The sequence below is a fragment of the Sminthopsis crassicaudata genome, chromosome 2 (genome assembly GCF_048593235.1).
Source record: "Sminthopsis crassicaudata isolate SCR6 chromosome 2, ASM4859323v1, whole genome shotgun sequence".
NCBI classification, from domain to species: Eukaryota; Metazoa; Chordata; class Mammalia; order Dasyuromorphia; family Dasyuridae; genus Sminthopsis; species Sminthopsis crassicaudata.
In genome coordinates this window covers 235,624,057-235,648,497 of record NC_133618.1, presented here as the reverse complement: position 1 = coordinate 235,648,497, position 24,441 = coordinate 235,624,057, and the positions used below count along the sequence as shown (strand labels likewise).

The 24,441-nt window shown below is 41.9% G+C and overlaps 1 protein-coding gene across 1 annotated transcript in view; it reads left to right on the top strand.

The window, feature by feature from the left end:
• The window catches only part of RIPOR3 (RIPOR family member 3), a 154,622-nt gene that overhangs the window by 82,570 nt on the left and 47,611 nt on the right, over positions 1-24,441 (top strand). Inside the window, 2 exon segments of the mRNA XM_074288591.1 lie at positions 14,526-14,730; positions 22,688-22,813. Of these exon segments, the coding sequence (XP_074144692.1) occupies positions 22,713-22,813 (101 nt within the window). The 5' untranslated portion in view covers positions 14,526-14,730; positions 22,688-22,712.

Sequence of the window (24,441 nt, the reverse complement as noted above, 5' to 3'; positions counted from 1 at the left end):
AAATTAAGACAACTCTGAGATACCACTACACACCTGTCAGATTGGCTAAGATGACAGGAACAAATAATGATGAATGTTGGAGGGGATGTGGGAAAACTGGGACACTAATGCTTTGTTGATGGAGTTGTGAAAGAATCCAGCCATTCTGGAGAGCAATTTGGAACTGTGCCCAAAAAGTTATCAAACTGTGCATACCCTTTGATCCAGCATTGCTGCTATTGGGCTTATATCCCAAAGAAATACTAAAGAGGGGAAAGGGACCTGTATGTGCCAAAATGTTTGTAGCAGCTCTTTTCGTAGTGGCTAGAAACTGGAGAATGGTTGGGCAAATTATGGTATATGAAATTATGGTATATGAAGATAAATGAGGATCTTTGATCTGGAGTATATATGACCTATGAAAAGATTTCAAGGAATCTAGGATCAGGGAAAAAATTAAATCTTTACTTTCACTAACTTCTGATGAAACTTAGCATTTCTTTCCATTATGGATTTTTTAAAAAGTTCTTCTGAGAAAGGATCCATCATTTTCATTAGACTGGCAAAGGGACCCATAATTTAAAAATATATGTATAAGTAGTCCTCTAGTCTAGGACTCAGTGTCTCAGCCAGATCCAAATCTAGGCGCCTGAGACTGACATTCTTCCTTCTTTGTCATGTTGCCTCTAAGATCAGGCTCTTCCCACAGATCCAGTTATGTTCCTACATGTAATGTTTTGTTTTGTTTTGTTTTTAAGGGAAGCATTTGTCTTTGAGATATCTTGGTAAGGCAAGTCAACTCGCCTTCCTAAATCTCCTCATTTGTAAAATAATGGGGTTAGAATAGATAATCTCTCCATTTCTTTTGAGCACTAATTCAGCTGCTTCTTTGTTGTAATGATCAGAAAGCACCAGTTATGAGCTAAGTGTTGGACAGAGTATGTGCATGCAGTGTATACTTGATTAAGAAAAAAAATAATTACATAGATAGATCCAGAAAGCCACTCAAGACATTTACAGACTGTCAAAGAAATAACTTTCCAAGAATTGAAATAAACATTTTGCTGTGAGAAGACACTTTGGCAATCTTCCCCAATCCATTGAAATTCAGATGGAGCGTCTGGAGCTGCCTAATCCATCTAGATGTTTTTAAGGACTCTGAATAACTTCAGTCTTTTTCTGAGTTTATCTGCTTTTTGCCATTTCACAGAATCCAGAGGGAGGGAAAGAAGATAGAATGTATCTTCCCAGTTTGTTTCCTTTGGAAGTTCACAAGCTTGCTATTTCTGAGATTGACACAGTTGCTAATTAAAATTGCTGATGTATGGTACTTTAAAGTTTACAAAACACTTTCTTCATAATAGTCCAGTGAGACAAGAGTGTAAAGAGTATCCTTCCTATTTTATAAATGAGGAAAAGGAGGCTCAAAGAATGCCTTGTCTAGAGCCATTAAGTAATCATTGGAGAAGGTAGACAATTCTTAAATCTTTTCTTAGCCAGAACAAAACTTCGCTTCCAGCCACAGGTTTAATTTTCCTAGCTCTAGAGAACATTGGGAAGAAGAATGTGAATGTTGCTCAAGATTTAAAAGAAAGCATGCAAATATGTGCAAATCAGGATTTCAGGGTTACTTGGCTAGGGAAAATCCAGATAATCTTACCTTTTTAATTCATATTACTTCTGCCTTGGTGCCCAATTTCACTTCCTCATACTACTACTAATAAAGTAAACATTTACATAGCAAAACGAATATTTTACATATATTCTCTTATTTGGTTTTCCAGGCAATCCTTTGAGATAGGTATTTTATCATTATTCATATTTTTCATATGAAGAAACTGAGACTGAAAGAGATTAAGTAACTTAGTATTTAAGTCAGAATTTGAACTCAGCTCTTCCTGATTACTGTTCCCAGTGATCTCTTCATTGACAAATCTAATGTCTGATTTTCAATCTTCACCATTTTTGGCCTCTCTGTAGCCTTGACATTGTTGACCACCTTTCTCTTAAATGTCCCTCCCCTATAAGTTTTAATGACCTTGCTCTTTCCTAGTTCTCTTCCTCTCTCTCTCTCTCCCACTGCTTTCTCATTCTCAAAGCAGGACCACTAACTTTGGCCTGAGCATTGTTCTTCTCCCTCTATATTAGATTACTTGATGAGTCCATCAATTTCCATGCATTCAATGACCATCTCTATGCAGATGATTCCCAGATCTCTATACATCCAATTTTAGTCTCTCTCCCTGAATTTCACTTCCACATTTCCAGTTGCTTTTTGGACATCTCACACGTGATGTCTTCAACACATCCAAGGTAGCACTCGTTATCTTTATCACCAAATCCTCCCCTCTTTCCAACTTTCCTATTACTATTAAGGGAACTGCCATTTTTTTGGACTCTAATTTCATTAACATTGGTGTCATCCTTGGCTCTTCAGTCTTATTCACCCCCAAATCTAATCTGTTGTCATCTTGGTGTTCCTACCTTCACAACATCACATCCACCCCTTCTCTCTTGTCATAAAGACATGAATCTTGTTCAGGCTCTCCTTACCTCATGGCTGGATTATTGAAATAACCTTCTGTTTGGTCTTCTTGCCTCAAGTCTCTCCCAATTTCAATCCATTTTCCTCTTAGCTACCCCAGTGATCTTTCTGAAGGTTGGATCATGTCACTCCATTATTCAATAAATTCTGATGGCTCCCTGTTACCTCCAGGACAGAATATAAGAATGGCATTTAAAGAGTTTCACAAGCTGCTTCCTTCGTAACTCTCTTTACTTTACTTCCTAATTTATACTCTTTGATTCAGCTACACTGGCCTCATCACTGTTCCTCAAACAGGATACTCAATTTCTGATTCTGTCATTGGTTATCTTCCTTACCTAGAATTCTCTTCTTCCCCTCTGCCTTTGTGCTTTCCTGGCATCCTTCAAGACTTAGCTCAAATTCCCTTGTGGCCTAGAATTCTCCTCTTCCTCTCTGTCTTTTGGCTCTCCTAGCATCCTTCAAGACTTAGTTCAAATTTCCTTGTGTGACAGATTTTTCTTAGTATTTTCCTCACCCCCTGCCTGAGGTTACCTTGCATTTACAATTAATTTATCGTGAATGTACATTGTTATTTGTATGTTGTCTCTCCCTCCATTAAACAGTGTGCTCCTTAAGATCAAGGACTATGCTTTTGATTTTTTTGGTATTCTCAGTGCTTAACACAGTGCCTGGTACATAGTTAATACTTAATAATGCTTGTTGACTGACTGATTGACTTCTAAGCCCTGAGTTCTATCTTTTATATCATTTAGACTTCCTGTCGTGATAGGTTGTTTTTTTTTTTTTAAAGGTGTAATCCAAATGCTTTGATTGAGTAAGTTAAATGAAAGAAGATGGCAAAGTCATCCCAGAGTCTCTTTTTAATTTTTTTTCCCTAGAGAACTAAGTTTTTCAGCAGCAGGAATTAGAACAAGAATTCTAAGCCTCAGTTTCTACATCTCTAAAAAGGCAATGAAGGCCAACACTAAGATGAACTCTAGGTTTCCTTCCAAATCTAAACATTCCTAACTTCCATGAATCCTTATTCTAGAGACTAACCTAAGTAGACTAATACTCTATTGTTACATCATCTAGCTGCATGTTCTAGAAAAAGCATCATACTTATGTAGAGTAGGGACTAGATAATGTGATTAAATGGATATAAGGATCTCTTTAATGAGGAAATTTTCTCTCACCATACAAGTTAGCACCTTTCTTGCTACTTATAGGATTGTCTAGAGTATGGAGTGACTTATCCAGGGTCACATGTCCAGTATGTGCCAGGGGCTGGATTTGAACTGAGATCACCCTGACTTTGATGTCAGTTCACTTTTCATTATGCCACAGATGTCTCTGTATAGTACATTTGCTATGAAAATATTAATATTTATTCAATGAGTGTTTATACTACATTCAACATTATGTTAGATACAGTAAGTGAGGACAAGGTTCAGAGGAGATACAGTCTTGAAAAATTAAATGCTGATGCATGTTTATGTATATGTTAGCTGTTTATGTATATATGTCTTATCTCAATAATTATATTATAAATACCTAGAGAGTAGGGGCTAGGTCTTATTGATTAATTTCTTTTGTCTCATGCCTTAGTGCCTGTCATAATATCTTACTGAAGAACATGCATTTAATAAAAATAATTTGTTAATTAATAATGGATGAATCTTTTTCTTTAAGGCAAGGAACTAAAACTTTGATCTCCTTCCCAAGCCTTCCACCCCAAGGACTGCCTAGGTCTTGATCTTAAGCCTGTGGCCTTCATTACTTCACTCAAATGGGGCAGCCATCTGTTTCCAACAAGACCCAGTCATCAGGGACTGTTTCCCTGCAAGCTCTCCAAATCAGGTCATTTAAAATGAACATTTACAGAGATTTGCCACTGGGCCTATGCAAAAGGTCACCTCATTAAGCAGAAAAACCAGTAAAATGCAAGGAGAGCTGAATTATAATACCACATGTGTTGGCTGGTTAGGCCCCTGCCCCATCTTCTGGCCATGAAAGTTATGAACAGAGGTGAATATTTTTGTTTAGAGACTGAGTTTGGTAGATTCTCCTTAAGAGATGCTACAATACGAGAATTTAGAGGTAAAGGTTAGTCAGTCCAAATCCATCATTTTATAGAAGGGGAAACTGAGGCACAGAGGAAGAGAAATGACTTGCCTATGATTACATAAATAGTTACAAGTCAAGCTGGATTTTGAACCCAAGTTCTCTGACTTTCAAATAAAGTAAACTATTATGTGCAATGTTTGCACTGTAAGTGCCTATGTATACTTGAGGTACTATCATTCATACTGTCAGTCATTTAGTATAACTATGATGTGCTTTATGGAAACCTCTGAAAAATGAATTTCTATAGATTGGATCATGTTTTTCCATTGACTTTTATTATAAAATCAGAGATGAATTTTCATAGAGATAATTACCTTGTATACTGAATTGAAGACTACATAAGATAGTGAAGAATCTTATGGCATTTTGAGGGTTGTAGCACAAAGCCTAACTAGGATATTTTGCAGAACTTTTCCAATGAAGAGCACAGGACTTGGAGTCAGGAAGGAAGGAATTTATTTGTTTGTGGCAATTGGGGTTAAGGGATCATTCAGAGTCACATGGCTACTAAGTATCTGAAGTCATATTTGAACTCAGGCTGGTGTTCTATGTACTATGCCGCCTGGTTGCCCCTGGAAGAGATGAATTAGAAACCCACCTGAAATGCAAACTAGCTGTGGGAACCTGAAAAAGATATTTTATCTCACTTTGCCAGGTTTCTATATCTATAAAATAAAAAAATTGAACTCGATAGCTTCTAAGGTCACTTCCAACTTTAAATAAAAAAAATCAATTAATAAACATTTATTATGTGCCAGGCACTGTGCTAAATCAATGATCCTGTGGTCTCCCTTCTATTATAAACTTCCTCTTCCATACTTCCAGGCCATAGAAATTTTCCCCAAGCCTGAATCCCCTCACCGCACCCCTGAGTCCACAATCCAAACTCCAGGAATTTTGTTTTACATCTCCTTTTGTCAAAATAATTGCAGTGAATGACAAAGCCATTTTTGAGATGTCACTTTGACAGAAGATCTAACCTCCTAACATGTTATTTCAGATTTCTAGTCCAAAAATCATTTAAATTCAAAGACTTAGCTTATGTCATATGAACTAGCTCCCTGTGAGATCAATGCTACAAGTAGCTGGAACTGGAAATTCCATATATCCAGTTTAGTTTAAATGTAGAATACTTAGACAGCATAGCTTACTTAGTTGGGAAGTTGCTGGAGTTTTGAGGGAAAGGCTTTAAATAGTTAAATTTCCTGGTTACAATTAATAGAAGTCCTTCTGCTCAAATTGGGGGTTGACCTGTGCATTCAGGGAGGGGATGGTTCCTGGGTATCTGGTTCAAGCCACTATTTCTAAAAGGCAAATGGAGGGAAAGGAAATCATGTAGAATGTGACAAGCACATCTTGCTGGAAAAAAAGAAATGAGGAGAGCAAGCTGGTCTGATTTGTCACTTGTAAATAGTTTACACTGGGAAGAACAGATGGTTTATCTCTCCTTCGGTACTTGCATTTTTCCCCCCTCGTTAAAAAGCCTCTGTTAGCTAACAGGAACTAGCTTGGCAGTATACACACCCAGGGTTTCTCTCCTGGCCAGAGAAGCCTAAGAGAGATTGGTGTAGGGAGCCTGCCACATTCCATTGCCCAGGGCTTGATTTTAAAAGTTCAGAGTGCCAGGTTTGGAATAGAATGTGTGTGTGTGTGTGTGTGTGTGTGTGTGTGTGTGTGTGTGTGTGTGTGTATGGGGGTGGGAAGAGATTAGAAAAGTCTAGTCAGGTTATGTTAACAAGCATTTATTAAGTATTTACTATGTGCTAGTTCTGTTCTAAGTGATAGATATATAAAGAAAGGTAAAGGGCAGTTCCTCCTCTCAAGAAGCTCACAGTCTAATGGAAAAGACAACATGAAAATAGCTATGAACAAACAAGCTGTACACAGGATAAACTGGAGATAATCAGCAGAAGGAAAACATCAGAATGAAGGGAAACTAGTGGGTTGAAGCGGGGGGCCGGAGAAGGCCCACTCATCATACTCCTCCCAAGGGCAGACAAACCTTCTGTGAGAAGTACAACTTTGTTAATCCTGAGCTGCCTGCTCACCCATCAGTTGGGCCATAACAGTCACAAGCAGAGCCAAAGAAAGGGAAGGCATGAAAGATGAGGAATGAAGAATGGACATAGCTTGCCCAAGGTCACCTAAGTGACAGAGCTTGCACTAGAACTCCTACTCCTTTCCCCTTTCAGACTGTACTGTGCTGTGCTACTTACAATTCTCTAGGTCTCAGTTGCTCCATCTGCAAAATAAGACCAATTGTGCCAGTCCCAACTTTCCACAAATGCTGTGGCTATCAAGCCCTCCCCTCTAGCTTTGCTCCTGGCTGGTGGCTACTCTGTCAACATCAACCTGCGTGCCAGAGACTCCTCCGTGGCCTGTTATTGACATTCAGTCCTCAGGTGCCCATGAGAAGAGTGATCTTTATGACCTGTGGGCCCATCAAACCCCCCCTCTTACCCGTTCCCTAGGAATCTGATGGCATCCTTCCACCAAGGCAAAATTAAGGGAAGGCTGAGCTAAACGTGCCAAAAATATAATTAAAACCGCCTCAAGATTCTGCTGGTGGTTTCTCTGTATTAGATTAAAGAGAGAAAACAGTCTGGAGTCTCCCTCCTCCTCCTGCTGCAGGAGGACCCCACAGAGAAGGATTCCAGAGCAAAAAGAGCCAGGGCAGAGGGTATCCATTAGGCCCAGATGTGGTGGCTGTTGCCCTTTCTCTTTGTCCCCTGCACACACCTAGTTCATGCTGATCTTTGTGCTTTTGCTCATCATCCTTCCAATTGCCTGAAAATATCCCACCTTGTTTCTCTGGGTGTTGTTCAAGCCCCAGCACAATGAAGTTTTCCCTAAATAGCTCTCATTCTGTGAAATACGCCTCCAGCACATCTCATCTCTGAGTAGTACAATATAAATTGCAGGCTGCCCTGTCTTGCTTTCTGGTGTTTTGTATCCAAATCTTATCTTTTAACTGGTTTGGCAGCTCTCTGAGGGCAAGGACCTTGTCTTATCCTTCTCTGTGGCTTCTGTATTCTCTATAACTAGCGTGGTCAGTGGGTGCTCATGCTTGCTGACGATTGATAGAAATCCAAACTTCACAATACAGTACCTCACTACATGAGGAAATCAGGAGACTTGACTTAGAGACATAAGGGAGACTGAAGGGCAATGTGGTACAGTGAGAAGAGTCCCTGCCATAAGTATGAACCTTAGCTCTGACATTTACCATCTATTTGATTCAGTGTTTCTGGTCACTCAGACCAGTTTTCTCATCTGGAAAGAGCTCAGGACCAGAACCAGGCATAGATTTTGAGATCCCAGGATCATCCACACCAGAATGCAGGATCAGGAGAAGGGTTCAGTTTAGGATATGTCATCATAGTCATCAAGTTAGAGCATCATAGAGATGAAAGAGAACTTAAAGATCAGGTAGCACAATTGCCTCACTTTACAAGGGAAGACACTGAGTCCAATTAGTAACAGAGAAATAGACCAGGCTTCAAGCATTCTTACTGCACAGAACAAAATTAATCTGGTCAATAAAAATCAACCAGCCGGGACTCCCCGTACTGCTATGGGATCCAGAATTGTTCAGACCAATTCCCCTACAAACACATGGATGTAAACCTTCCCAAACAATTTCCCCAGCCAAAATTAGTACAGAGACCACATGCCTGCCCTCATAGCACCTTACCTATCAAACACACACACACACACACCACACACACACACACACACACACACACACAGACAGAGTATTTTTAGCTCATGGGGGATAAAACAAACAGGACAATCACAGACCTACTATCCCTAGTAGAAAAATTCATTCTATAATGAGCTACAAATTTCTTTCAGTTCTATTAAAGGAAAACACCCAGGCTTAAATTAGTGGTAGGATGAGTGTAAGTTACTTTCCCTAAGGGTAATTATTAGGGCATTCATAAACATTTTAAAAACATATCCCAAATACTTTTAGAAAACTCAATGCCACTTTTACTTAACAAAACATAGTACATTCTTTCCTTCTTTTTCTTTCTTTCTCTTTTTTCTTCCTTCCTTCCTTCCTTCCTTCCTTCCTTCCTTCCTTCCTTCCTTCCTTCCTTCTTTCCTTCCTTCCTTCCTTCCTTCCTTCCTTCCTTCCTTCCTTCCTTCCTTCCTTCCTTCCTTCCTTCCTTCTTTCCTTCCTTCCTTCCTTCCTTCCTTCCTTCCTTCCTTCTTTCCTTCTTTCCTTCCTTCCTTCCTTCCTTCCTTCCTTCCTTCCTTCCTTCCTTCCTTCCTTCCTTCCTTCCTTCCTTCCTTCCTTCCTTCCTTCTTTCTTTCTTTTTTAGGAGAGAACTAACTCTTCCTCCCTCCCTCAGTATGTACTAGCATTATCTGAAAAGGAATAATAAAGTTTCATTCAGATTTTAGGAAGAAACATTGGAAATGGGAATCAGGAGATCCAGCTTTGAGTCCTACTTTGTTATTTAACCAGCTTTATTATCTTAGACAATCTTGAGACTTTGCTTCTCTGAAAATTGATTTCCTCATCTATAAAGTGAGAGCTCTGTACTTAACATACGATACCTAAAGCTTCTTCCTGCTCTAACATTCTAGGTTCTCATCTTTTTCCAGCTCCAATATTCCATAGTCTAAGGGCCTGTCAGTTCTGACATTGTGTTGAGTCCCTTGCATCTCAGACATGTTGTATTTAATGTCTTTAGGTCCCTTCCAGCTCTAATATTGTAGAGTTCTGTACATTGTAGTATTGTTGTGAGAACTGCATGAGTTTAATGTATATGAAAGTACTACTGATATGTAAGGGATTATTGTTTTGTTCCTGTTATTTTTTTCATTATTTACTTTGTATGGCTTAGGTGTCAAAGGTCAGTCATGTATTTGAAGCATAGGCTGCCTCTGGTACTGTGTGGGGCCTGTGGATAGAGGGGGCCACCCCCTCTGCTGGAGGTCTGTTTATGTTTTTGGTAAACCAAGGGTAAGGAAGCACTTCCTGAATTCTCTCACAATCCCTGGTTTCAACAATCTGGTTTTCAAGGGATTTATATTTCACTCGCCTCAGTCCCTATGTGACTTTCAGCCTCAGGATAAAAGTGTGGGGATAGGGAACTAATTGGTCAGTCCTCGAACCACAGGTTTTAGGGGGCAGAAAATGTGGCTCCTTTGCTGTGACAGGTCTTTGGAGATTTTGCCTTCTTTTTCAGCCAACATCTTCAGTTTGACCTAGATCTAGTGACTCTCAACAAGAGTAAAGTAGGGGATTCCCTGCTTTGAGTCCAATTTTAATGGGTCCAATTTGAAGGGCACTAGAAAGTTCAATCCTCTAACTCTCAAATGTTTCTTTCATTCAAGGGATAATTTACATTGAATTTGAATCATTGGCAATTACTCACTTGCCTTAAGACATGAGCTTCTTCCTAGTTCGTTTTCAAATATGGCAAACATTTATTAAGTACTTACTACACGTAAGAGGAAAAGTAGTATTTGGGAGTCAGGAAAATTGGGGTGCAAATCTAACCTCTGAGGAATACTAATTATGGGGTCAACATTAAGTAGCAAACTCTGGGTGCCCTGGCCAGACCTCTAAGACTGTTTAGTTACAGAATTGTTCATCTGCATCAGTGGGAAGAATTTCCACCTGGATAGGCGCCTTACATTGATGAAATCATACCTCTGGATCTGAAAAAGAAGTGCAAGGGGCGATGCTAGGGAAATAAAGATGGAAAAAAAAAAAAAAAAAACATAGTTCCTGACCTCGGGGACCTTAGTCTAACAAAATATAAAAACTCTTGGGTGGTTTCCTTCTTAAATGCAGATTTGGATGTTCCTTCAAATGATATAGGTTTTTACACATCCATTTAAAAAAAATTAATTTATTTTTGTTCTAACTTTTTATTGACAGTACATATGCATGAGTAATTTTTTACAGCATTATCCCTCGCACTCACTTCTCTTCCGACTTTTCCCTTCCTTCCTTCTACCCCCTCCCTTAGAGGGCAGGAAGTCTTATACATGTTAAATATGTTATAGCATATCTTAGATACAATATATGTGTGCAGAGCCGAACAGGTCTCTTGTTGCACAGGATGAATTGGATTCAGAAGGTAAAAATAACCTGGGAAGAAAAAACGAGAATGCAAACAGTTCACCCTCATTTCCCAGTTACAAATCCATTCTTAACTGTCATGACTTTTAGACATTTCCTCCCAACCACCAACATATTTGAGGATTTCCTTTATTTCTCTTGATATTTCAAGGACATCATTGAAGCACATATGCTTCTGTCTCTTATTTTTCTCCTCTTGCTCACATGACCAGCCCACCTTTCTCTCAATAATACTTCTCCTTTGTATCCTATTCCCCTCCCTCCATTTCTTTATTTGTCCCATATGGGATAGTTATTTTTAATTCTTCGTAGATCCTAGGTGAGATTGTACTCATCTGCAAACCCTAATATCGGGGAGGGCTGAGACTGGTGAATCACTTGACTTCAGGATTCTAGCTGAATTAGGGCTAAAGTTGACTGGGTAGCCAGTAAATTGTGGCACAAATATGATGAGCCTTTGGGAGCAGAGGGCTTCCCATCTGGCTAAGATTGGCAAATGAGTCCAAGTTGGGAAAATGGAGCATGTTAAAGCTTCTAGGCTAATCAGTGATAGGATTGGTTACACTTTTGAAGGAGATGGGGAAACCTAGTCTCCAAAAAATAACAGTAAGAGTTTTTAATAAACAAAAGTGTTTCTTGACTCTCAGTTATGCAACAGCCCACTGTGGAAACTGGCATTAAAAAGAAAGATCTTTCTTCTAGGAGAAGTTAAAAGGGGTTAAGTCATTATAGCCCATTTCCCCCCTCCTATAAAATACTGGGCTGAGCTCATCTGTTATAATTGTCCAATAAATGTATACCGATGGAAGAGTTCTCTAGATTGCCCATCTAACAAAATTTTATTGTGAACTGATTTATTAGTCGTTTATTATTTGCCTTTGTAGACAATGCAAGGCACATAATGGGCACTTCATATATGCTGCAGAATAAATGATTGAGTTAATGAATGAATGGAGGGACGGTCTGGGAAGAAAGGCACACTGAGAAAAGTGAAAGGACAGGTGATTGCTAAAAAGAAAAAAAAAGTTTTATCTCCTTCTCCTGGGGAAGCACCAGTGTTTACTCTGAAGTCTTGGCTCCCTCTTAACTGGTCAGTGATGAGTTAGGGGATGACTGGCCCTTTTTCTAACAGCAATGCAGGCTCTCCTGTTTCCCTGATTTGCACTTATAAGTGTCTTGGGACTGACTCATATCTAATCCTGAACTAAAAAACCCTGCACCTTCAGCTTCTTCACATTCTCTGGGGCAGAGGCAGCCTGGTATAAGAAAGTGTCTGTATAGATAATCCATGTCATCTTTCTAACCCTCAGTTTATTCATCCGAAAAATGAAGGGTTTGGATTAGCTGAGCTCTAAGAGACCTCCTCTAGTTCTAAATCATAGAACTTGCCCTGTTCAGGATAGGGAGTAGACTGTAGTAGAAAGGACTTGGTATCCAAAGACTTCAGATGGACTCATGGCTCCAGAATAGAGAATCATAGGATTTTTCTTGTTGTTATTTAGTTGTTTCAAACACAACTGACTCTTTGTGACCCCTTTTGGGGTTTTCTTGGCAAAGATACTAGAGTGTTTTGCCATTTCCTTCTCTAGTTCATTTTACAGATGAGGAAACTTAGGCAAACCGATAAAATGACTTGGCCAAAATCACACAATTTGAAAGGTTTGAGGCCAGATTTGACTTCAGGAAGATGAATCTTCCTGACTCCAGGTCCAGCACTCTACCCACTGCACTATCTAGCTGTCCCAAAAATCATAGGCTTTAGAGCTAGAAGCGACCATAGAAATTATTAGTCCATCTCCTTTATTTTAGAGATGAAGATATTAAGATCAAAAGAGTAAAAATTATTTACTGAAAGCCATAAGACAGGGTAGAGGATTTAATTCCTGATTCCATGTCTAGTGCCAGATTTATCTTCCCAGTCTTAGTCTCATTTTCTTCTTCTATAAAATGGGGACACTAATTTTTGCTTGATTTGCCTCACTGGATGGCTGTAAGGAAGAGCCTTTGAAAGCCTAAACTTACTCTAGAAATGTGAGGTATTATTTTCCAGAAGTTCACATCAGTGAAACCTGACCTCCCTTTAATGAGCTGCTAAATTGCTGCTAAGATTGCCAGCTTTGGATTAAATAAGCAGGATGGAAACAGCTTCAGCATAGCTGTAGTTGAATTTGACATAGTAGTACTAAGATGGGAAACTCATCCAGGTTTTCCCTCTTGAAAGCCTGGTCAGTGTTGGATTGATGAGCTTCCAACCCAGGGAAGTATAGTGAAAAGAGCAGGGGTTCAAATCCCAGCTCCATCTCTCACTCTCAGCCTGTTCCTTCCTGTGACCTCTAAGATGTCTTTGAGTTCTTGATACGGTTTTTATCCTTTAGAGTCAAGAAGGAGATGAGATTTTGCAGATCCTTGGAGAAAGAACTATGGCCTGTGGAGTCAGTAAGCCTGGACTCTTTTTTTTTTTTTAATTTTTTTATTATATATATATATATTTTTTTTATAATATTATCCCTTGTATTCATTTTTCCAAATTACCCCCCCTCCCTCTATTCCCTCCCCCCTATGACAGGCAGTCCCATACATTTTACATGTGTTACAATATAGTCTAGGTACAATACATGTGTGTGAATATCATTTTCTTGTTGCACAATAAACATTAGAATCCGAAGGTACATGTAACCTGGGCAGACAGATATTAGTGCTAACAATTTACATTCCCCTCCCAGTGTTTCTTCTCTGGGTGTAGCTACCTCTGTCCATCATTGATCAACTGGAAGTGAGTTGGATCTTCTTTATGTTGAAGATTTCCACTTCCATCAGAATACATCCTCATACAGTATTGTTGTTGAAGTGTATAATGATCTTCTGGTTCTGCTCATTTCACTCAGCATCTGTTGATGTAAGTCTCTCCAAGCCTTTCTGTATTCCTCCTGATGGTCATTTCTTACAGAGCAATAATATTCCATAACCTTCATATACCACAATTTACCCAACCATTCTCCAACTGATGGACATCCATTCATCTTCCAGCTTCTAGCCACTACAAAAAGAGCTGCCACAAACATTTTAAGCCTGGACTCTTAAATCTTGCTCTACTAATCATTAATTTTGTGGCCACTTTCTGCTCACTGGGTCTCAGGTTCCTCATCAATGAAATAAGGGGCTTGTCCTCCTTGATCTTTAATAGCACCCTTCACTAACGGATTCTCCAAGAGCAGGCTTGAAGCAAGAACTATAATCCTGTTCCCATACTCACATTCCTTGTCTTGGGCTATTTTACAGTTTCCTTTTGTGCTAAACTGAAAAGTTATTTTGGAAAGATTTGCAAGTAAATTCAGCTGTGGTTGTATCTGAACTTCTAAAAGAAGCCCTAAATGAGGGAATCAGGCAGCAGAGCCACCCAGGCCCAGGAGGCAGTGTTAAACTTAGAAGCATCACCACCTCTGAAATTGCAGGTTATCTGGCAGGAGGAAGCAGAGATCTCTAGCCTTGTAGACTGGGCCAGACTGGGCTGCCAGGGAGGGGTGCCAGGCCCAGCTGGGCCAGGCCAACCCCCTTTTCCAGGTGGCACTTTGGAGGAGTCCAGGACAGTGCATTTGGGGAAGAGGCAGCCAGGAGACCTTTCTATGGCTCTTAGGCAGACTGAACAAGGGAATTTGTTTGCATAGGTCCCTGGCTGGCTGAGCAAGAGGACTTGTTTTCTTTCCCTTGACTCCGCTGCAGATCTGTCCGTTCTGGCCCAAGAGAATGGGCCAGAAGCCTCATGCATTCAGCTGATGCTTTCTCTTTTAGGAGCACGTGCAGTTGATGTAACCTTCCCCCTTCCCCCACCCCCTCCTCTTTGGGGTTATTCTGGACTGATCACAAGCTTTCCAAAGCCTGCCTCAGTTAGAGCTCCTGCTCCCCCACCAAGCGGAGGCCACAGAGGAAGCACCAAGAGAGCAGGCTGACATCAGGAAAGAGTGCTGAGCTGGCTCTGCTCCAGCCACCGGTCAAGGTTTGGGAAGCTGCATGCTTTATACCATTTTTCTGTTCAGGGCAATGGGGATCAGAGAAGGAATGCTAATGTTTCTCTCAATTCAGGGGTGCTGAATAGAGAGCCGTGGAGATGCCCCTTCTCTCTGAATCAATGTCACAGCAGAAAAAACCGAGGGTCTGGGAGATATGCTCCCAGTTCTGGGCCCCACCAGAGTGTGACTTTGACACAGTCAATTCCCTTTTCTTCCAACCTCAGATTCTTTGTTTGTAAAATGAACAGGAGGGAGGGGAAGGGAAGGAAAGGGGCAGTGGTGGGGGATGGGGGGGGTCTCTAAGAGCCTTCTGATTCTGTTCTGTGTTCTAGGGATTTCCCAGTTCTGGAATTATGTATTCCATGTCCTAAGATTTCTTTTATGGGATTAGAGGTGAAAGATGGCAGGGACATCTGAGGCTGTCTAGTCTACTCCCCTTTTTAAAGATGGGGAAGCTGAGGGCCGGGTGTTGAAACAATTTATTGTTACAGAGTTTCGTAGATGGGAAGGAGCAGAGATGGGGTTTGACCCCGAGTCTTCTGACTACTAAATCCACTTTCCCGCCCCCAGTGAGCCTTTCTTCTTCCATACAGGCCCCAATTTCTGTGTGTTTTAGGGCTGCTTCAGCTGTGAAATTCTGCACCCTAAGGTCTATTCCATTTCCATGCTCTGTGCCTTCACATCCCTCTCGGCCCTGAAGTTCTCTGTTCCACTCTGACCCTCACATTCCATCCTGCTGTTCTTCCTAGTTTTGACAACCCACGCTGCCTGTTCCACGATTTTTTCCAGCTCTGACCTTCTGTGACCCGGGGGTACTTGTAGGGCGATGAAGGCTGACACTGACTGACTCCTTCATCGAGCCTGCCCCCTTGCTCTGGACTTTTAAGGCCCCCAGACTGCAATGAGAAACCTCTGTCAGCTTGCCTGCCTGGAGTTTGATTGCAACAGTTAATGAGGGGGGATCAGCTGGAGCTTAGGCTGCTCCAGGCCAACTTCTCCTCCCAAAGCAAGAGGAGGGGGAGGCTGGGGGTGCAGTCTTGCCAAGCAGCTGAGCTTCAGGAAGTGTTTCAGCTATCCAAGAGCCCGTGGGCGCCAGGCCTAAAGTTTCCAACACATGAAAAAGTTCCTAAACCAGAAACGCATGCAGCCCAGAGGCCCGGCATTGGCCGGGGCAGCTCCGCCACGTTTCCAGCCTGGCCAGCTCCCAGAGCGTCCCCTCCTCTAATAGGAGTTGGGGGTAGGGTGGTCCGTTTCAGAAACCTTTCCCACTCTCCTCCCCTGGTCCTCCCGCTATACCTTGGGGTTAGACTCCTAGTAGAGGGTTTATCAGCCAGCCAGGGCACTTCTCTTCTCCCTTTGACCAGATGGCCACACAAAGCGATGTTCTGTGATCCTTAGGGAACAGAGTCAGCCTCCTTCATTGCCTTTGAGATCCAGAAACCCCCTTTCCCTTAAAACTGGTCAGCAGTGCTCAGCTTCATCTGAAACTGTTGTTTTGGGGCCAGGGGCTCATTTGGCAGGGGTTTGATGTTTCTTCTTACTAACTGCTGGGGAAGAAGGGAGGAGAGATTTTCATCAGTTGAGGAAACCTTTTTCCCCTGAAATCTCCCTGGGAGCCTTGAAAACCTTTGTGCAGCAGGATAAACTAAAAGGATGCTACCAAAAACTCCCCTGAAAGTCATCCAAAAGGGGAAGGCTGAGGGCAGGGAGTGCCTTGAACCTGTTTCGCAAACTCCTTTCCCTTCCCAACTGGTTCCCACCCTCACAGACTCTCTGGGCCTTCTTCCAGAAAGGAAAAGGTATTTTAGGGCCAAAGCCCAAGGACCCATTTTATTTTCCAAGTGAAAGGGTCTGGTCAGGACTCAGAGGTCAAAACAGAAATAATATCTGAGGAAGAATCATTCAATCCATCTAACCACTCCTTCCCCAAGAGGAAATCAAATAAATTCTCTCCAGAGAATGGAAAATTGAGAAAATTTGCAACAGCTTATGATGATAGTTTTATATCTGGGTCTCTTAATAGAGTTGCTGAATAATTGTGGGGGCGCAGGGTGTTTGTGGGTTTCCCAGTCGACAAAGATAAGTTCCCCCCAAATTCTAGTCCTTGACACATATCAGATACTTAAGCGCAAAAACAAAGAAGAGAAATTCCCAGAACATAGTAGATGTTTAATAATTTGTTTTTGTGATTTCACTGATGTGGGAAGCTCCCCTATGAGGAAACTCCCCTCACCAATGTGGATCTGCACTTCTGCAATTTGTACTGTTAGAGAACTTCCTGGACAATTCCATTGGACTTTTGATGGAGAGAGCCATCTGTACTCATAGAGAGGTCTATGGGGACTGAGTGTGAATCACAACACAGTATTTTCACTTTTTGTTGTTGTTTGCTTATGTTTTGTTTTCTTTCTCATTGTTTTCCTCTTTGATCTGATTTTTCTTGTGCAGAATTACGTGTATTTAACCTGAATTGGATTGCTTGCCATCTAGGGAAGGGGAAAGGAGGGAGAAAAAAATCTGGAACACAAGGTTTTGCAAGGGTGGATGTTGAAAACTATCTATGCATATGTTTTGAAAATAAAAAGCTTTTTAAAAAATAAAATAAAATGAGGTGTAGAAGGGGGGAAAAAAAGAGTTTTCTAGATTGCTAAGAGATCACCAGTCAGTCAATAAGCACTTTCTTTGTACCAAAGGCAAAAGACAGTTCTTGCTCTCAAGGAGTTCATATTCAAACGGGAGAGATAATATGCAAGCAACTATGTACAAACTATATGTGCATATGTATATATGTTAAATATAAATAACATGATTTATTATATATTTGTAAATATATGTAGTACTGTATAATATATAAAAATATATGTAGAATATGCAATAAATTGGAGATAATCAACAGAGAAAAGATACTAGCTTTGAGGGAAATTGGAGGATTTTGGGGTTACATAAACAACAAGATGGCAGACTAGACTACCTCTCAAACCTCTCCAGAACAGAAATTATGTACCAAACATAAAGCAGCTGGTTCCAAGATCTAGGACATTCAAGATTCAAAACAAAGTTTAAAAAGAAAATAAAAGAAATCTAGGATCTGGCCTTCCCTGACCCTGAGTTCACTTAGCACCTCTTCTCTGTCTCCCACGTGAGGTAGCACTAGTAGATGCAAGGATATGATCCACAACCAAAGTCATTCCTACATCCGTTCACATGGGAAGCTGTGTAGCACCCCATTAAGTCTGAGGGGAAAAGCTCAGCACACAGGGCTCATTTGGTCTGACCACTCAAAAGTCAACTGGGGCAGAGACTTAGTCTGGAGATCTGTCAGCTGCCCAGTATAGGGGAAAGCTGAGAGAAGAAAGCCTCCAAACAGAGGGGAGGGAGTCAGAAAGTGACTGATAAGGAGAATAAGGGGAAGGAGGAGATCAGAAAAGCATAAAATAGGATTTTAAGGGAGACTCTAAGAAAGTCAGATGGAGATGAGAAGGGAGAGAATTTCAGGTACGAGAGACAGCCAATGGAAACACTCAAGTTGGAAGCTGGGGAAATTATTTGGGAAACAGTGAAGAAGTCACTGTCACTGGAAGTATGTAGAGTGAATAAAGTATAAGAAGGGGAGTGGGGAGCCAGGGCTTTAAATGTCAGGGGATTTTGCATTTTTATCTCAGAAGTGATGGGAACCACTTGAGTTTACTGAATGGGGGAGGAGGGAGGTATGACAGGGTCACATCTGGATAAGTGATCTGTTCTGGGTCACAAAGCCGAGAGGTGTCAGAGTGAGACTTGAACCCAAGGCTTCCTGCCTCTGAGGCCGGCTGTCTATCTTCTACTGCATTGCTTCTCACCTCATTCATAGTTGTTGAATTGAAAGGATGGGCTGTTAGGGGTTACAATCAGGGTGCCTGCCCACCCATCTCCTATGTACACCACTCAGAGATACTGCCTCGGGAGCATAAATAGGAATTGTATACTACATGCCCCAGAAATATCTCTGGGGGCATACAAGCCTAGGGAAAGAGATACCTCCTTCTTCCTTAATCGTTAGTTGACTGAATTAGGCTAGCCAGTGGTTGCTATAATTGGTTGTTGTATTATTGATGTCTGGCCTGAGATTGACTGACGGCTCCCTTAGCAGAGGGAAGGGGGGCCGGAGGGAATAGCAGGAGCCTAAGGAGACACTACAGGGCTAGTCTTCTCCCACCCTTCTGCTAACTTTACATCTGAGGGTGCAGTCTGAACTATTGGTCTGAAAACACAGTAGTAATAATTGACACGACCGCATCCTCGGGAATGGTTGCTTAGAGCCTTCTTTACTACCTGGTTAAACTGGGGTGGGCAAGGAAAACCTGCTCCCAGAGGGCAGAGAGCATTCCACATGTGCCTTTTAATGCCACAAGGGCTGATTGTGAGGGGAAGGAGCTTCTGGCCAAACCTGGCCTTGCTGTAGAGCAGAGAAGTGTGGTCCCTGCTCTAAGTGGAGATACTCATTCAGCCATCCTGCTGGGTTCTTACTACATACTCACTTTAAAGGATTGTTATGAATTTCAAATGAAATAATGCCTTTCATAGGTATGTGTAAAGTACTTTACACACAGTAAAGGGCTTTATAAATGGCAGTTTGTCATTAGCATTATTATTAATATTATTATCATTATATAGCACCATACCATGCCATGGTGGAGATGAGCAAGAAAAGACATGGTTCTGGACCTGCATGGGGTGATACAAGTCTGTATCTCAATAATAATAATAGCTTATATTTACATGATGTCTATGGTGCCAGACACTGTCCTAAGCATTTTGCAAATATTGTCATTTGATCCTCACAACAACCCTGAGAATAGGTGCTGCTATTATCCTCATTTTACAGGTGAGTAAATTGAGGCAAACAGAAGTAAAATGACTTGCCCAAGCTCACCCAGTTAGTCAGTGTCTAAAGCCTCTGGACTCAGGTCTTCCTGACTCTGCCTAGACCCAGGGCTCTAGACACTGTGTTACCTTGTTACCTCCAACACTAGAACATGGAGAACTGAGAATTATAGGATTGCATTGTGTAGGAGAAATGCTAGGGCAATCCAGAAAGGTCAGGGTTGGCCCATGACATTTCCTCACTCTGGGTCTCAATTTCCTCCTCTATAAAAGGAGGCAACTGAACTAGTTATAATGATGTTATTGTTGGGAGCGGGGCCGGGTTCCATGGTGCTGACGGAAGCCTTCTATGAAGGGGAAGAAGTTCCAGTTGGGGTTTTCCTGGACAAGAAGAAGGCAAAGATAAGAACAGAGTTGTACAAGAATGCAGATGTTGCGGGGGTCGTAGATACAGGTCTTAAGACTCCAGTGGCCAGAGGCAAAGTTTAGTCTGCAGCTGAGTCTGAACCAAGATTACAGTTCTATCCTGAGGGCTAACAGGGGGTCAGGTACCAGACCAAGCTCATACAGAGGAAGGGAACAAGCATTTATAAAATGCCTACTATGTGCCAGGCACTGTGCTAAGTGCTTTGCTGTGGCTGTATTGTTCACTCCTTCATGCTTGCATTTGGGGTTTTCTTGGCAAAGATACTGGAAGAGTTTGCCATTTCCTTCTCCAGCTCATTTGCCAGATGAGGAAACGGAGGCAAACAGGGGTAAGGACTTGGCGCGGGTCACACAGCTTGTGTGTGGATTTGAATTCAGGTCTTCCTGCCTCCAGTTCTGTCACTCTGTCCCCTGCCCCATCTAGTACTTTACAATTATTATCATATAATTCTCACAACACTGTGAGGTAGTTGCTGTTATGAGGAAGAGATTAAGTGGCTTGTCCACACAAATAGTAAATTGTCTGAGGCTGGATTTGAATTTTAGTCTTCCTGACTCCAAGTCCAGGGTGGGGGGAGGCCACTTTGTCGTCCCCCGCCCCCAGCATCTCAGTTTTCTATATTTGCCATTCTGTCTGTAGAAGCAAGTTTTTACGATCCTGTTTGGTTGGGCCCTTACATCCAACTTCTCTTGAATTCCTTTTAGTGGAAGAGCTCCTTTCATGTCTGTCACAACACATGCATACGCACATGCATACATACACACGCATATACCCATCATCATCATCATCCATAGTCACAATTGACTCTATTGTTAAGAGGTTAAGAGGCCTCTTAAGTCAGGAAAATCTGAGTTCAGATCCAGCACGGACTAGCTGTATGATTCTGGGCAAGTCACTTAATTGATGTCTGCCTCAGTTTCCTCATCTATAAAACAGAAACAATAACAACCTCTCTCTCCCAGGATTGTTCTGAGGATCAAATGAAATGTTCCAAAACCTTGAAGTGCTCTGTAACTGTGAGCCATGATCATCATTATTTTACACAGATGGGAAGATATTTAAGCTGGGCCTGAAAGGTTGAGTAGAAGTTGGCTAAATATTAAGGATGTTAGAAAAGATCAGGAGAGAAACACGAGTGAATGCATGAAGGCATGGTAGAAAGAACGCTGCCTCTGAAGCCTGAGCACCTGAGTCAAAATCTTGATCTTGGCATTAGTGACCTTGGGCAAGTCACTTAACTTGAGTTTCCTCATCTGTAAAGATGAAACTATTAGGCTAAATGGCCTCTTAAGTTCTTTAATTTGTATCATCTTATCTCTGATCTAATGAGGTATACTGTGATTCAGCACACTGTGTATGTGGCACTTGGTGTTAGTATTAGTCTAGCTTGTATTTTATAGCACAGCATTTTTTAGGTAATGGAGCTAGGTCTTTTTGTTTTGTTTTGTTTTGTTTTTTGCTTGTTCTGGTCATTATTTGTGACATGATGAGGCAAGTAGAGATTCTGGGATCAAGATATGAAAACAGAAAGATTTATATTTAATATTAAAGAGAACTTTCTCTTTGTAAATGCAACAGACACTGGGATTTGTTCCCAGAGGAGGCAATGGTATGTCCCAATTGTTGATCCAGAGTGAAGATCACTCTCATGCTAGGATGGTTTCAAAGCCGTGCTGGCAATTTCTTTATTGTCATTTAGTTGTTTCAGTCATGACCTACTCTTTGTGACCCCATTTGATGTTTTCTTGGCAAAGATACTAGGAGTAGCTTGCCATTTCCTTCTCCAGTTCGGTGGGGAAACCGAGGCACACAGGGTTAAGGGTCTTGCTCAGAGTCACAGAGCTAGGAAGTGTTGGAGTCAGGATTTGAATTCAGCTCTTCCTGATCCAAGTCCAGCTTTCCATCCATTACATTATGTTGCCTCAAAGGTATCATTAGTCCTTCATTCTTGAAGAGGACAATGATTTCAGGGAGGGATGCTGTGACATGCAAGTGAATTGGATTTAAGTGAGGGAAGGAGGTGCAAGGTCCCCTGCCTCACTTTCCCCTCTAGAGCCTTCTGGGTCCAGTGGCCGACACAGAGATCAGGACCACTGGAGAGGCTCTGGCTGCGATGGGAGACCGTGGCCTTTTAAACTAAGGTCTTTCACAGGTCTCAGTTTGACTGAGGCCACAGTATTCAGTGACTAGGTCTAGGCGATGGGGTAGGGACAGGAGGGTGGGAAATAAGATGACTGTAAAGGCCTCTTTTAGCTCAGTGACTAGAGAACTTGACGTTTGATTATCCATTTTGTGGGATTGAGTTCTAACTTGGGATTTGCCTCCAGTTCAAAGCCTTGAGGAGGGCATTTGCTGGGGAGGGTCAATCGAGGACACATGAGAAACAAAGAAGGGAGGACAGAACTGTGGTTAGGAGGGAGCTGGAAACTGCCTGGGGTCCTGAGTGGTCTAGCTGGTCTGCTGGGTAGAAAAAGCGAGATTGCCTTGGAGTATACCTTTCAAGGAGTTCTTCCAAGAGAGAGTTGTGGCAGGATTGACTGTTAGACTTAAATCTCAGAAATGGCTCCAGAGTTTTCATACTGTCCACTCTCTGGAGGGTTCAGTCCTGCCTGGTCCTGAAGGGCCCTTTTTCTTCTGTCCTCCTTCCTCGCCAGGTGACGGTACTTCAGGCTGGAGACCATGTCCGTGAAGGTGAGATTCCTCTCGCCTGGGGATGTCGGGACCATGGGCAGAAGCTCCTCCTTTGCTGGGTTCAGCAGCGTGCAAAGCAGGAAGATTTCGTAAGTCCTACTCAACTCCCTGAGCAATGCTCCAGGCATGGAGCTTATGCAAGGCCTCTTAAGATGGGTAGTAGTTCTCCCCTCTCTCATCTTCCAGATGTTTGGGGAATGTCATCCAGCTGCCATTTTCAATTCTCCTGACCTCTTACCCACAACCAAGCACCAGTCATTGGATCTTTATCACATTCCTCACCCTCCACCCCCATCCTGGTCCCAGTAATTTAATTTAATTGAAATTTTCTCTGATTTTAATTCCTTAAATTTGTGATAAATGCCCTTAATATTTTCAGACCCTTCCCATTTAACTTCTCTTTTAATCCTTACAATGGCTCAGTAAGATAAGTAATGTAGAGATATTATCCCCATTTGACAGATGAGAAAAGTGTGCTCCCGCTTGTGTCTCCCCCTGAAAAAAAAACTTGCCCCAAGTCATGTAAACAATTAGTGGCAGAGCCAGGACTTAAATGTAGGACTCAGACTCCCAGTCCAGTTTGATCTCTTGGGCATGGGGATGGGGACAGGTGAGAAGTGACTTAAGTAGGATAGAACTATTCCTTTCTTTCCCCTAGAGGGAATCTGGAACACAGAGAAAGGGAGTCACTTTTATGAAGATTTATGGGAAGGCTGTGGTAGAGCTGTCAGCAGACAGACACAATGTCACTAGACTTATGTGATACCAGGATTATTATAAGAGAAATGAACATGCATGTGGAACCCAAAGAGTTCATAGCCCTTACAGAAGGTTTCGTATCCTTGACAGAGGCAAGAGTAGCCCCTTCTTCTCCAAGGCAGTTATTAGCTGGTCTCCCTGGAGTGTCCGTGGGAGCCAAAAAGTCAGGCAAGTGGACACTCAAAACACTATTTCTATAAATATCTACCTAGAAAGGAAAAGAGGCTCATCAGCTGTTCCCCTAGTCATATCCTAAAGGGTGAGAGAAGAAATCCATGAAAAAAAAAATCCCATTCCCCCTAACCTCCAGATTCAATATGGATAGATCTCATTTCTCAAAGCCTGGTCTGTGCTGTCTCTAATTTCAAAATCCAGGTGCACCACTGGAGATTGGGCGTGGGGGTCGGAAGAGACAAATATAACTTCTCATTAAGCACCCCAGACCCTACTGGAAAGAGTCTGTAGGAATCAAGGGGAGCTGGAATTCAACCACACTATAGTCAGAAGACTTAAGTTTGAGTCCTGGCTGGGCTGCTCACGTATCACTGTGGAAAAGATACTTCCCTTTTTGAACCTGTTTCCTCATTTGTCAAATGGAGACAAAAAGGCTTTTGCCCCCTACCTCCCGGGCTTATTTCGAGGAAGACATTTCCCAACTGTAAAGTGCTATAGAGAAATGAGGCTTTTTGTTTATTATTGAGAACTCCAGGCCTTGAGGCACTTGAATTCAGACGCCAGGAACTTCAGTTATCTAGAAAGAAGAGCCAAAGAAATTCTTTCCTCTCATTTCCCTGGAAGGCTGACTTATAGTCCAATAATATTCCCGGACTGGCCTGTGATACTGGAGTGGGGTGAGAAATCCGAGGCTGCCTCAAGTCTGCTCTAACTTGTCCACAGGCCTTGGGTGGTGTGGTTTAGAAGGACGGATTATAAGAATTAGGAAAACATAATTTTAAAG